Source organism: Engraulis encrasicolus, chromosome 2 (assembly GCF_034702125.1).
Source record: "Engraulis encrasicolus isolate BLACKSEA-1 chromosome 2, IST_EnEncr_1.0, whole genome shotgun sequence".
Classification (NCBI taxonomy): domain Eukaryota; kingdom Metazoa; phylum Chordata; class Actinopteri; order Clupeiformes; family Engraulidae; genus Engraulis; species Engraulis encrasicolus.
The window spans coordinates 30,723,517-30,738,705 of NC_085858.1; the positions used below are offsets into that span (position 1 = coordinate 30,723,517).

At 44.6% G+C, this 15,189-nt stretch overlaps 1 protein-coding gene across 1 annotated transcript in view; it reads left to right on the forward strand.

Moving 5' to 3' along the window:
* Positions 1-14,929, forward strand: part of fscn2a (fascin actin-bundling protein 2a, retinal) — a 15,612-nt gene extending 683 nt beyond the window's left edge. Inside the window, exons 1-5 of the mRNA XM_063214753.1 lie at positions 1-140; positions 10,679-10,835; positions 11,828-11,949; positions 12,506-12,673; positions 14,724-14,929. The exon at positions 1-140 is cut by the window's left edge and continues 683 nt beyond it. Of these exons, the coding sequence (XP_063070823.1) occupies positions 1-140; positions 10,679-10,835; positions 11,828-11,949; positions 12,506-12,673; positions 14,724-14,929 (793 nt within the window). The remainder of the gene's footprint in view (positions 141-10,678; positions 10,836-11,827; positions 11,950-12,505; positions 12,674-14,723) is intronic.
* The last annotated feature ends 260 nt before the right edge of the window (positions 14,930-15,189 follow it).

Here is a 15,189-nt window from a genome sequence, read left to right on the forward strand (position 1 = left end):
GACACCCATGGGGCCCACGGGCACGCTGCGCTCGGGCCGCTGCTCCAAGCCGGGCAAGGACGAGCTGTTCGACCTGGAGGAGAGCCACCCGCAGGTGGTCTTCCAGGCCGTCAACAACCGCTTCGTCTCCATGCGCCAGGGTAAGTCTGGAGAACACCAGGGTCTGAAATGCAAGGGTTCGTAATGCAGGAGTTTCAATCACAAGGGCTCCAAATGCAGGAGTGTGAAACACAAGGGCTCTTTTTGTATTTTCTATTCTTTCATATAAAGCCTCTCTAATAATAATAATAATAATAATAATAATAATAATAATAATAATAATAACTTGGTTTTATATAGCGCCTTTCAAGGAACCCAAGGTCGCTTTACATTGGGGGGTTGAAGTTGCAGGGGAAGGGCCAGTGAAGTTAAAGTCCATATGCCTCTGTGAATAGATGTGATTTCAGGTGCTTCTTGAACGTAGCCAGTGTGGGGGCCTGGCGTATGTTGGGAGGTAGACTGTTCCAGAGCGGGCAGCAACACAAAAAGCTCTGTCACCAACAGTACGGAGTCTGGCTCGGGGGATGATGAGATTGCCCTTTTCAGAAGATCACAGAGACCTGGACTGGGAGTGGGGTTGGAGGAGTTCAGAAGAGGGAAGAGTGCTTGAAACACAAAGCTTGGAACCGCAGGATGAATACATTTTGTATTCTTTTATTGGGAGCTGTATATAGGGATTCTATAGGGAAGGGCTCAAAACGCAAAGGTTCTAAATGTCACATCCAATATTGAAGAAAAAAAAAAGCCGGTCCCTCTCTACAGAGAAGGGCTCAAAATGCAAATGTCACATCCAGTCGCCCCTTAATGCGCGCCGTACCTCCAATGGCACGCTGTAATACACATTGAAATGTAACTACCATAGCACTACAATACTATGACACAACACAGGCCCTTTAGTAATGCACCATGACTTGGTCATTACCATACTGGTAACAATGAATTTATAAAGCCGCGCCTTAAGGGGATATTACAAATAATAATAATTTGCTGCGCTCTCTCCAGCGTCATGATTGTGGTCTGCTTTTTTGCCTGAGCCAGATCGGGGAGATGGACGTCGGGTGGCGTTACCTGGGCAGCTTTATCCCAGCAGATCAGATCACAGGGGGTGGTGACATCTTGGCTAGGTGACGGGGAACCCTGCTGCTTGGCTATTGTTAAGCTCGCGTGTCTCCGCTGGCCTGTGTGATCGTTTCTGACTTCAGTGTTGTTTTCGAGGGTGCCGGTGGTTTATTTGGGCCCCACGTTTCTAGATGTGTGTTCGTAGGTAGCAGTGATTCAGAGGAAGGAAGTATGTGTTGCCATGACTACCACGTCTTTGGTTGAACAGATGGAGTTTGTTTATTCAAAACAAAAGCTTCCTGTGAGTTATCCCCCAGTAAAGCCTCATTTCTAGTGGAAGAGGAACTGTGTAAAAGAATACATTATGTTGTCCCTAAAGACATGTATAATGTATAATGTACCGTAAATCGAGACATGAATTCAAAGAATCTGACTCTTCAGTGCAGCATGTACAGTATGTAATTTATTTACCACACGCAATAAGTAAAAAAGTAAGCAAGGGATAAATACTTGTGCAAACAAAAATGGCTGAAAATGGGCACGGTGCCAATACTAAGATCCCTTGTGCTACAGCATGTTGTGCCACAGGACACGCACATGGATTCAAGGACTTGGTCGAACCATTATGAAGTATTTTATTGACATCACGCTGGCATTGTAATGTAGCTTTTAAATTGAATTCTAAATGTCCAAATAGACATGAAGTGGTCAGAGGGATCTTTCGACTAATCACTAATCACAATGTTCTTTCATTTTGTTTCATCTTACAGGCTCACATTGTATAATCCAAGTTCTTCATCAAGTTGTGGAAAAGTGTATTGAAAATGTTAATATATATATTTGAAAGTTAATATTCTATTGTTACAGTTACAGTTAGTTAAGTAAAGTTATTATAGCATGTAGCCTCATGGGTTACTTTGGCCTCTTGGCCACACAACTACTGCGCAACTACTATGCAGTAGGTTAGCACAGGTAAAGAAGCCAAGGAGTCACACGCAAGACACACTGTCCTATTGTGACATTTGAAAGGAGGGAGGGAGAGGAGGGGAAGGGGAAGGGGGATGTGGGAGTGGGGGAGGGAGAGTGGGATGTGGGAGAACGTGGGGGGAGGAGGGGATCGGGGGGGGTAGGAGTGTTCGTGCGTGAGTGGATAAGGAGGAAGGAGGCTGGGTAGGGGTTGAGGTACAGGGTGTGCTTGAGGGTGGGAGTCCGTGGATGGATGATAGGTGGAGGGCTATGTATTTGTGTGTGTGTGTGTGTGTGTTTGTTTGTGTGTGTGTGTGTGTGTGTGTGTGTGTGTGTGTGTGTGTGTGTGTGTGTGTGTGTGTGTGTGTGTGTGTGTGTGTGTGTGTGTGTGTGTGTGTGTGTGTGTGTGTGTGTGTGTGTGTGTGTGTGTGTGAGGGGGGGGTGATAGGGGAGATGGTTAGATGTTGAGGTAAGGGTGATGGGGGTGATAACGAGATGTGATGTAGAGGTAGGGGTGATGGGGGTGATAACGAGATGGGTAGGTGTAGAGGTAAGGGTGATGGGGGTGATAACGAGATGTGATGTAGAGGTAGGGGTGATGGGGGTGATAACGAGATGGGTAGGTGTAGAGGTGTTGGAGGGGTGGTCTGAAGGTGAGAGTCAGCGGGTGGATGATAGGAGGGGAAGGGGGGCATGGGGAGTGAAGGTGGGTGAAGGGGAAGTCGTTAAGGCGATGTGAGTTCCCGAGAGGATGATGATGGGGGTGGGTGGGTGATGGTGACCAGTGTGCTGCGCTGCCATGTAGGGCTAAGCAGGTGTAGCCTAATGAGAGCTGTCAGACCCAGCAGAAATCCTGAGTCCTAACTCTCAGTTTCTGTCTCTCTTTCTGTCTCTGTCTCTGTCTCTCTCTCTCTCTCTCTCTCTCTCTCTCTCTGCTCTCTCACTCTCTGTATCTCTCCCTGTGTCTCTCCTGCGCTCTTTCTCTATTTTTCTGTCTCTCTCTTCACCATTCTCTCTCAGAGAGATATCTGTCTTTCTGTCTGTCTGTCTGTCTGTCTGCCTGTCTGTGTCTATCAATCTCTCTCTTTCTCTCTCTCTCTCTCTCTCTCTCTCTCTCTCTCTCTCTCTCTCTCTCTCTCTCTCTCTCTCTCTGTACGTCTTTCTGTCAGGCTTAGCCCAGATCACTGCCGGCAGCAGACACTGCCTGCCATGCCTTAATTACTACCACTGAGCTTCAGGATTGGGGTTATAAATACACACTTACTGGCTGTGGGGAGGCACTTAGGCTGTATGGGCGAGCAAACGCTGAAATGGAAAAAAGATGGATAGAGATGAGAATCAGAGAGAGACCGGCTGTTTGTAGCAGAAAAAAGACTGAAACAGAAAAAAGATGAGCTGACAAAGACAGACAAGCATGTGCATTTTCCAGCCGACGTTCGGTGTAGCCATCTTCTGCCCTTAATAAGACCACAAGACTAACGGCTAGACTTTCCATCTCACCGCCACCATGTGCACATCCATCCCTTGACCCCCTGACATGGCAGGGACTCCATGGCATTCTATCTCAACAAAAGTCTCAGCCTTCACCAGTTTAACCTGCCCGTTCATATGCCATCAGTTTAACCTTCTAGCGCAGGGATGGGCAACTTTCATGTTAAGGAGGGCCACTTTTTCTTATCGCCACCATCGGAGGGCCACATGATCACTGATCTGTCTACAACTCGCAGAGTTCGAGGTGCATTTGGTTGCTCACTGACTATCGATATCGTGTATAACGAATAGGAGTGTTCTCTATCGGTCAACAGTATGACTACAATGAATTAGTTCAGTAGTGGTTTAAAAAAAATCTTCTCATTATTTTTTAAAGTCATGTTTTACCATGCATGTAAGGGCCACACTGAGTAAGGAGGCGGGCCGCATGTGGCCCCCGGGCCTCCAGTTGCCTGTTCTAGGTTCTACAGAGAGGCAAAGTGCAGTAGCTATGACAACATTGAAACAGAGAAAAGCCTTCAAAGTACTAGCATTAGGTTGGATATTGTAGTTACTGCAAAGTTAACAATATCTCTACCCATTTGGACCATAAGACTTTGTCACAGATAAAGGAGATGTTATGAAGTAGGGATGCAAATTATCTATTAATTCATTAATCATTAGTTGATAACCTTATCGATCGACTTACTATTAATTGATAAGCGGCGTTTTCCCCCCGAAATCTCAATGTTTCTCGAAAAAAAACTACTTAATCTAAAAAATTTAATTAAAATTGATATAAAATACCACATTTAAATTAATTCTATTTCATTTTTTTAATCCAAAGGTGATTTAAATATTCCCACTATTCACACCCCTCCTCACACACACTCTTCACATGCCCATTTCACCTGGGTCTTTCTCGTCAGTTGAATTGTCGATTAATTGCGATTCATGTTTTTTAATCGATTGACGCATCGATTAAAGTCGATTAATCGATTAATCGTTTGCATCCCTATTATGAAGACCTTTTTCCGGCTAAACTCAATTTTTACAAAACATGTAGTTACTGTAGTCTACTTTGCCTTTGTAGTACCGTGTACCATTGACCTTTCAGACACTACTCTTACCGCACCTACTGTATGTCTCGCACATACAAAGGGCTATAAGTAAAAAAATGGCCAGTAGTTGTGTTGCATTAAAATTACACATTCTGAATGTATTACGAAAACTTTCAAAATAAACCATGGGTAAAAAATGGCAGTATTCAAAAACTACTTGTTGGCTACCACAATGGACTATAAGCTTTTCAGAAGAGATGCTTTACACCACTATATTTCATACACTTTCCCTATTTCTCTATCATGTATATATAGGACGCAATCTGCAGTCGGGAAATGTGTGTTTATATTTTGGTTAAAAAAAGCTCAGTGTCAATGAAGCCTCTCATGAGTGAATAAAGGTTAAATGAGAGGGACATACACACTACCCTCACATTACACCACCCTCGCTCACGAGTGCACAGGTGGATCCGTGTCAGTGCATGTTGTGTGTCAGTGGCCTGCCTACCCGCTCTTAAACCGGGTGTGTCCCCAGCTGATCACCAGCCTACATGAATCCACCAGCTGTCTCTGCTTAGCCTCCAACTGTACACATAAACACACACACACACACACACACACGCACACACACACACACGCGCACGCACGCACACACACAAATACATGCACGTATGCTCACAGACAAGCACACACACACGCACACACATGCAATAACACACACACACACACACACACACACACACACACACACACACACACACACACACACACACACACACACACACACACACACACACACACACACACACACACACACACACACACACACAAAATGCATGCGTGCGTAGCTCACACACACACACACACACACACACACACACACACACACACACACACACACACACACACACACACACACACACACACACACACACACACACACACACACACACACACACTCACACACACACACAAAGAGCAACTAAAGACACTACAGTTTTGGAAACCAGTGAGGCAAGCAGAGTAAATTGGACAGTTATGAAGCTTCCTGGGTGACTAGAGTGGAAGGAGTAATTAAAATCCAGTTGTGTTAAATGAGCTATATCGGATCCATCTACCAACGTTCCACACTGATAAACTTAGTCAAACCTTTCAATGTCAATGTTCATGAACGAGTCAAATAAATTCAAAATGAGTTTACAGTGAAACTCAAGACATTAGCTATGTCTTTCACTTAAGATGCTTTATCCATTTTTGGGGTATACATTTTTGAGGTCTACATTTTTGAAACGGTTTTGTCACTTGCAGTGCCACACTTATGGGATGTGAGACCATGTAGAAAAAAATGTGACACTTGCAGTGTTGAATGTTGTATGAAGTGGTGTATGTGCTGCATGAACCCTGCGAAATGTACTCTGTGTGACCCTGTGTCCCTACTGTATGTGGTCCACATAGGCATTGCCCATTGAGCTAGAACATTACATGAGTGGACAGACATGGCAATTTGCGATGCAACAACACTGGAAAAGGGCACAGCCTCCATCTTGTGTAGGTAGAGCTGTGTTATGGAGTCAATGCAAATCAATGGAGAACACACCCGTCTGTCAAAAAATGTCTTACTGTAATACGCCATGGATATGCACATTAAGCAAGGACCAGATTTGAAATGTCAGCCTAAATATCTACTTATTGTCATATGAATCAATAATATACATTTTAACATTAGTAAATCTTATATTAGGTATCTAGGCGCACATTTCAAATGTTACCCTTGTATGGTGTGTCAATGGATATTTTCACAAAATTAAACTATTTTTTGACAGGGGTGAGCCCCTTCTCCATTAATTTACATTGCACAGGTCTACCTCCAAAAAAATGGCTGCCAGGACTGCCACGACAGTTGGAGGTGTGACCACTTTATTATTTGTTATGCTCTAGCTCTAAAGGTACCACGCACTGATGATGGCTTAAGAGCCGAAACGCGTCTGCTTGTGGACATGGTGGTAATCTATATATAAATAATGAAACGTAGCCTGTGAGTGTGGATTTTTCTTCTTTAAGTTGATACCTTTTATCGCGCACCCAAAGGCATTAATTTTTTCCCAGAAGTTGAGCGCGCCCTCTGACAAACTTGATGTTCTAGCTCTATGTTCTAGCTCTATGGCATGGCCATATGCACATACAGTAGAGCAGGCCCACATGGCTGCTCTATACTTCCTGGTTTGCACTTCCCTCTCTGACTGGTCCGCCGCCATTTTCCTACTCACCATATTGAGCCGCTTAGCCTATTAACTGCACGTGCCGCCTTGCCTGTGTGTGTATGCGTGGTCAGGAATCTGTGTGTGTTAGATTCTGCCCACATACAAGTGTTGCATACATACATGTGTGTGTGTGTGAGAGAGAGAGAGAAAGAGAGAGTGAGCGAGAGAGAGAGAGAGAGAGAGAGAGAGAGAGAGAGAAAGAGAGAGTGAGCGAGAGAGAGAGAGAGAGAGAGAGAGAGAGAGAGAGATAGAAAGAGAGAGTGAGTGGGTATGTGTTTGTGTGTGTGTGTGCGTCCGTGCATGTGGGCACACGTACGCGTGTATATGCATAGACATGTGTGTGTGTATGTGTGTGCGTGTGTGTGGATTAGAATGCTAACAGGCTTAAGAAGATGACACGACTTCCAGCAGCCCGCTGAGCTGTGCTAGACGCTAGTCTACTGGTCAGCAGCCTGTCCACTGCCTCTCCTGGAACAGCAGTGACGGCAGATACTGTACTGTACTTAAGATAGATATGTAGCCACCTCGTTGCTAAGATCCCACTGTGCGCCCATTGAGTCATCCTTAGATACAGTACAATGACTAAACCCAACCAAGTCTATTTATGTCAATGGTGTACTCTTCAGATTAGCCGTGAGATTATCAGTGCATGTTATTCCATTGATTTATGGATAATGTATCCTGGTACGTAATGAGGATAAATGGGATTAGCCACGGCGCTCGTAATGGCTAATTACACACGCTGCGCCACAGTTTGTAGCTAATTTTTTTTAAATTGATTTTTGTTTTTCATTTTGACTAATTGAATTCAATTAAACTTAATCTTGAGCAGGCAAAGACATGAGTACCACTGTAGACCGTGGGCATGGTGGTAGATTAAGATTAGAATCCAATTAGTTTCTCTCCTGGTCTTCCCTTAATCCCCCCCACTCAAAAAAACAAATGACTCAAATCTCAGTGGTGGGTGATAGAGATGCTTACTCATAACGAAAACAGATTAAGACCACTCTTAATCTCACACAGGGCATCAAGGTCAACGGAAAAAAAAACAATTTGTCGTTAGTGTGCAATTCCATAAAATTCTGCCTTGCTAAGTTTTTGCATGCATTTCCACCAAACTCAGAAGAGAAATTATTGGAATAGCTGCATTGGTGTGGGGTGGAGTAGCACAACAGCATAGATGGCAGTCATTCAAAAGAGTTAAATCGCAAGACACAAAATTCTTAATAGAGCTTCAACAGGTTTCATTTTCCCACAAAAATTCCGCGTTTTCATTCCTCAAGCTCCAAAAATAAGAGTACAGCTGCTACTGAATCACTGTAACTCACTTTGACTGGTGTGATCTGGATGCTTAATCTAGGTTGCACTGGGTGGATGAGAATATTTACACACATCTTAATACCAGTGCTTCTGTATTGTTGTGACAGTCCGTCATTACTGGAATTGTGCTTATTTCCCACCTCCCCTCCAGATAAATAAATACTCTGTTATTCTAGCCGTTCTCTGACTCAACACAACTTGAACCTCCGAACTAGCATGTAGGCTATCAATGAACTGGTTACGTGGTGCTATTCCGACATGTCGCTATTCCGACATTGATGTCTATTGTCGGAATACCGACGCGAGTTATGCAATTTCTTTGGTTTGTGCTACGTTGCTCAGCTTTTACTAAGTTTAGGGAGAGTGCATACAGTTACCCTAACCCTAACCCTAACCCTGACCCTGACCCTAACCCTAACCCTAACCCTACGGTATGTCGGCTGTCGGAATAGCGGTATGTCGGAATAGCGGTATGTCGGAATAGCGATTGCCCCCCCAATGAACTGTGGGCTAGCAGCTAATGGTCCTATTCGGTTCAGTGATTTCATGCTAGCTTGGAACAAGGAGTAATATCACCAGTCAGACAGCGGCTGAGAGGAGGTGGGAAAGGGGCACATTTGTAGAAATGGTAGAGTGTTCCTTTAACTCCTTAGGACATAGCCCCTGTTATAAATGTGTTTCCAGAATGCAAATGTCATAGGGTGCATTCCAATATTCGGACTCCCGTCCTCCCTTATTTTCTTGCCTGCTTGTGGCCTCATGATGACGTTACTGACGACAGAAAATGAATTCAATATCTTGCAAAAGCGCAATTCTAATGTCATCTTCTCATTTGCAATTAGGATGCTGCTGACAGCGGGGAAACTATTGTATTGGGAGGGAAAGTGGAAAACAGCGATCCTAGCGGTTACGTTCCAAACACCAGGGCGATCCTATTGAAACTCCCATAGACGAGTTTTAAAAAAAATCCCACAAAGATATGACTAGGAACTATAACACCAGACACATTTTTCAGCGTACACAATAGGATGAACTACTACCTGTGAAAATCTTAAATCATTTTTTGCCCTTTTAAGAAAAATAGAAATTGTGCCAATCTGGTCGGAAACGGACTACAGCTCCCAGCATGCTGTGCTTCGCGCCTCGTTGACAACACAGAGAAACAAATGAACGCGAATGAACGCAAGTTCTTCGCATAGCTTCACATTCTTGTAATCCTGTGAGTTCCACATTGTCTTCTTATTAAACATATATACACGCGATCATTTTGGTTTGGTTTTAACTTCTCTAGTAGATATGATGGCTTCTGTGGTGATGAGTATCCACCTCTCTGGCTCATGTTTGGCTATGCTAATTTGGCTATGCTAATTACATGGAGTAATCACGTCACACATGCCAGTCAGTGTAGTTCTGCATTAGCTTTTTAAAGAATATTAAAATCAGTTCAGATCAGGGAAAAACCGAACATTTTACCACCTGATTCGATAAAACGGGCCAACTTGCCTATAATATGACTGCCACTACTTCTACTTCGTCGTCAGGGCCGAGATGTAATTTTTCAAAGAAAAAACCCATTCATTTGTTGCAGGGGCTTGGAACGTTGCCAGCAGGGGGCGATGAGATTACTTTCCCTCCCAATTGTTTTCTCCACAGAGGCGGGGCGTCAGCAACACGCGAGGCCTCAAGCACAGGCCGAGGACGGGAGAACGCATATTGGAATGCACCCATAATGTATTACAATAGACTCTGCGAATATAGTAGTGTACATGTAGTACTATGGTAGTTAAGCCTTTTCACTGTCTGTCACAGCGTTCCCCTGGAGGGATGGTGTGTATTAAGAGGCCCGTGCCAGAGTGTTGACTGCAGTGCTTAATCGTAGCATCATGGCGTTGGTGACAGTGCAGATTTAAATAGAAAGTAAAGGCAGCTTGGGGAGGCCAACAATGTCTAGGTAGAACAGGCCGCAGCTAGGTCAGCTGAAATCCCACAACCCAACATCACAAATCAGGTTCAAAGTTTAAGGGTTTTGATAATCTAATTACGCTTCAAGAAAAGTAGGCCTACTAAGATAGAAAAACCTCAAAACATTTACAGTAGCTGGAGGGCTCACATTACAGGTATTTATATTGCTGTTCCAAATGTGGCTTTGGGTGGGTGTACCTACAAAGTCTACTACGTATATTTTAAACTGATTTTCCATACATTTTTTCCTCATCACTTGGACAACTATACACTTATCCTAATCCTAACCCTGCCCTTCTTAGAAGAGGCACAGTAGCTTGCTAATCATGATTGTACGTTAACAGTGCTGTGTGTGTCTGTGTGTGTGTGTGTGTGTGTGTGTGTGTGTGTGTGTGTGTGTGTGTGTGTGTGTGTGTGTGTGTGTGTGTGTGTGTGTGTGTGTGTGTGTGTGTGTGTGTGTGTGTGTGTGTCTGTGTGTGTGCGTGTGTGTGTGTGTGTGTGCCTGTGTGTGACTGCCTCCACGCCTCTGTGCCTCCCCAGGCGTGAGCATATCAGCAAACCAGGATGTGGAAACGGACATGGAGACATTTCAGATGGAGATCGACAAAGAGAGCAAGAAGTGCATGTTCAGGACCAACGGCGGAAAATTCTGGACGCTGGTGTCACATGGAGAAATCCAGTCCAACGCCACAGAGATGTGAGAGCATTTCCTAATCACATGTACTGTACACACACGTACATAAATCCATCTTAACCAAGCTGTATATACGGTATATATAGGCTTAGGAACAAAGCTCGTACCACAGTCATGCAAAACACTCTAAGGTGTTGCACCCCCTCCAACGATATGATCTGTCAAAACAAGACAGTGAAAGGGTGAAGTTGCCTGCCATTGGCAGTTGACACGGTTTTCTAAACTGGACAGCCTACGGCATTGCCTCATTCACACACATTGGGCACTGCGTAAACCTATAGCTTACTTGGCAGTGTGCCTTGCTTCCCATGCCAGACTTGCTGTAGGACTGTGGGTCTGGATCTGGGAGACTGAGTCAGGACTATATAGTGCCCAAAGTGCAGGGCTGGACTGGGAGAAAAATTTGACCCGGGCATTTTTGACATAGACCGTTTTCTCTCACTGACCTTTTCTATGATATTATGGCTTAGTTCATTGTTTGTTAAAATTGGTCTGCCCCTTCTAAATGGTGGGCCAGTCTCTGAGGGAAAAAAAGACAAGGACAACTAAAGCAACTGCATCGGCCCCTGAGGACTGTCGGCCCACCGGGAAAATGCCCTGTATGCCAGATTGCCAGTCCAGCCCTGCGAATGTGTGTGAATGAGGCAATTTTGCAAATGTGACTACTATGGGCGATGACACAAAAAGTGCATGTGTTCTTAAATTGCCTATTTCATGTTCTACTGCCTGCAAATTGTGACAGGCCCCACAAGGGCTTTATGGTCGAATATGCATTCAACTGCAGCAGTCATTGGTAGACACTGACAGCACCTAGGGTAGAAGTTTCCATTCCTGTATATGCCCACTGTTGGAGCAACTTTGCTCTTAGACCTCCAGGATACCATCCCTACACAAACAAACCCACGCAACACATCAAATCAAATGTCAACAGCATCGTCTTTACAATTTCCTTCCGGCTACTCTGGCCTCTGACATTTCCCTCTGCTGTCCCACAGAGAAGCCAACGCCATGTTTGATATTCAGTGGCTCGGTCGGCGTGTGGCTTTAAAAGCCAATAATGGCAAGTTTGTCTGCACCAAGAAGAATGGACAGCTTGCAGCCGTCAGCGACACAGTGGGTGAGTGTGAGAGGCATGTGTGTGGACTGAGTTGTGGTGTGTGCAGGTGATTGGCCGTGTGTGTGTGTGTGTGTGTGTGTGTGTGTGTGTGTGTGTGTGTGTGTGTGTGTGTGTGTGTGTGTGTGTGTGTGTGTGTGTGTGTATGTGTGTGTTGCAAACAGGGCCACTCGACAGGGTTTCAAGTATATTTTTGTGTACTTTTGATAATACTTTCTTAAATTTATATAGTACTTTCTTCATACAGTATATCAATTAATCAATTAATCAATCAATCAATCAATCAAGCAAGCAATCAATCAACCAACCAACCAACCAACCAATCAACTAATAAAGCAATCAATCCATCCATCAATTCATTAATCAAAGAGTCTGTCCATATGTCCAGCTGCCTACTCTGTCTACCTACCCCTCTGCTTGTCTGATTGCATGAGCGGTACAATGAGGAGCATGTCTCTAATTGGCTGACCCCTTGCCCTCTCCCACCCCATCTTGACTGTAAGTGGCTGACCTCTTGCCCTCTTGACTGTAATTGGCTGACCCCTTACTGTACTTGCAGGGGAAGACGAGCAGTTCCTGATGAAGCTGATCAACCGGCCAATCCTGATCCTGCGAGGGGAGAACGGCTTCGTGTGCCACCACAAAAGCTCCAACACGCTGGACGTCAACCGCTCCATCTATGACATATTTGCCCTGCACTTCAGTGACGGCGCATACCACATCAAATGTAAGTGACAGAAGGTTGCTGTGTGTGTGTGTGTGTGTGTGTGTGTGTGTGTGTGTGTGTGTTTGTGTGTGTGTGTGTGTGTGTGTGTGTGTGTGTGTGAGAGAGAGAGAGAGAGAGAGAGAGAGAGAGAGAGAGAGAGAGAGAGAGAGAGAGAGAGAGAGAGAGACTTTTATGACTGGTATGGTTCGGGATTTGGTCTTGAAAGCAAAGGGATGCTGGTGTGAATCCCAAATCAGTAGGAAGAATGTTGTGAGGGAACACTATACTGTATGTACTGTATTTGATGTTCCCCTTTAAAGCCATTGCCAGAGGTGCATCTTGTGACCAGGCAAGGCAGGGAGACACTTCATGCGGCGATTTATTTTTGGACTTTTATTTCTTCGAAATCTCGGTTGGTGCCCTAAATGAGCCTAAAATCACCTCTGGCCATTGCTAATTTGCAAGGCATCCTATGCCGCGTTGCTTCAATGGGGACTGCCCTTGTATTGTACTAGAGGCAACCGTAAGGCAAGAATGTCAGATTTACTGTGATGTCATATAATGTCAGTGGTGTAGTCTACTTTTTGTAGTGGGTATACTGTATATTTAAGATGCCATAGGTGCATTCGTTCCCAAACCAGGGTTCGGGGCTCCTCAGGGGCCGCGAAATGAAGGGAATATTTCAGAGGCAGGGGGAACCATTGTGAACATCCGATGCAATTTCCTGCATTCTAGTGTATTTTGGGGTGAATCTGAACCTTTTCGCAAGAATATCGAGTAGTAGATGTCAGAATGTTAGCATGGCCACCCTTGTGTGCCATTGTCTTGGTACGGGTTGTTTCTCACACTATCAGCATTTTGCCAATAGATGTTCATGCAAGCAGCGTTACCCCTATATTAATGGCACTAATTAATTTGAGACATTCATGCCTATAGACAGGGCTGGTCAATGAAACAGCTATGCATGCGATTGTAATCTTATTGAGCAGAGTATTGTCATGTTCTTACATTCCATGACGAGTCACCATTGATTAAATATGCCCGTGCTATTCTAAACATGGAACAATGAATTTGGTTCTATTGGATATATACAGAACAGTTTGCAATATTAGGTGGGTATGCTGAAATCCCCATTTTTTTCTGGTGGGTATACTGCATATACCGGCGTTCTACATAGACTACACCACTACAGTATTTTGTAACCAGTGGTACCAATCTGAGTTCAGAAAGTAAAACTCTGCCAGAAAGTTGATCCAAGCAGCTCTGAATCAGCTGATTGCAATGGCACATCAGCTGTGCTGGAATGAAACTGTGGCAGGGTTTTCGTTTTGTTGTTGTTGTTTTTTTTAAAACTTCTGAACCAGGTTTTTGTCACCTCTGTTTGTAATATTGTTCTCGTTTTAGACCCTGTTTCTCAAAAGCGTTGTCGCTAAATAATTAGCAACTTAGTTGGTTGCCTATGGGAAATTGCATTTCAAGCAAGTAAGTTGCTAACTTAGTTAACAATCATGCTGTTGAGAAATGCTTGCCTGGTGACCCGCCCATAATACCAGAGATTCTTTAAGTATATAGAGATATGCCAATGTAATAGGTTGCTATGGGCACCTAACATGACCAGGTTCTGGTCTGCCTAAAGGGGCGTGTCATAATACTCCTAGCATTGAATAGAACAGTCCTTAGGTCTGCTTAGGTCTGCCTAAAGGGGGATCCCCCCCCCTTGCAATAATAGAACCCGGATACAATGGGCCAATGGAACCTCTCTCTCTCTCTACTCTCTCTGATAATACTGCATACTCTACAATACTCTTCATTCTTATTCACGGTCTGAAGGTTCTTTTCTGGGCAGGGTTGATTCGGCTACCAGGCGGCTGGTCAGTAAGAGAACGATTGGGTGAGAGCTGTCCAACTGTTTCAAATAAGAACTGAGCGCAATCTTCCTGCCCCTCTAATCGCGTCAGGTCAAAGAACCTCCAGACCATAAGTATGAATGAAGATATATTTTAGGGCGGGTCATACCAGACTAGAGAAACACCCCCCTGATGAATAACCCTCCCTCTGGTGCTCTCTGCAGCGGGCAGCGGGAAGTTCTGGTGCGTGGGCAGCAGCGGGCTGGTCTGCTCTGACGGGGACAAGCCTGAAGACTTCTTCCTAGAATTCCTGGAGCACGGCAGGGTGGCCATCAAGAGCAAGAGCGGCAATTACCTGCGCGGAGACCAGGGTGGAACGCTGAAGGGAGACGCAGACAAAGTGGACGTGTCCTCGCTATGGGAATACTGATTCCTGCAATTGTACTCCTCTCCTCCCTTACTCCCCTCCCTCAATATCACCCTTACCCCTACAAGGCCAATTTTACAGTAGGCGACAAAGTGTCACTTGACCATTAAAAAAAAAAAAAAAACAGCCACTGGCAAATTGCATGTTTTTTTCATGCTTTCATATGCCTGTGCGTCTGTGCAACCAAAAATAAATCTCTAGAACTAATAGAACACTGCATTCTATGGTTTCTATGCCAACCTGATGAGCTTTGAATGATGAGC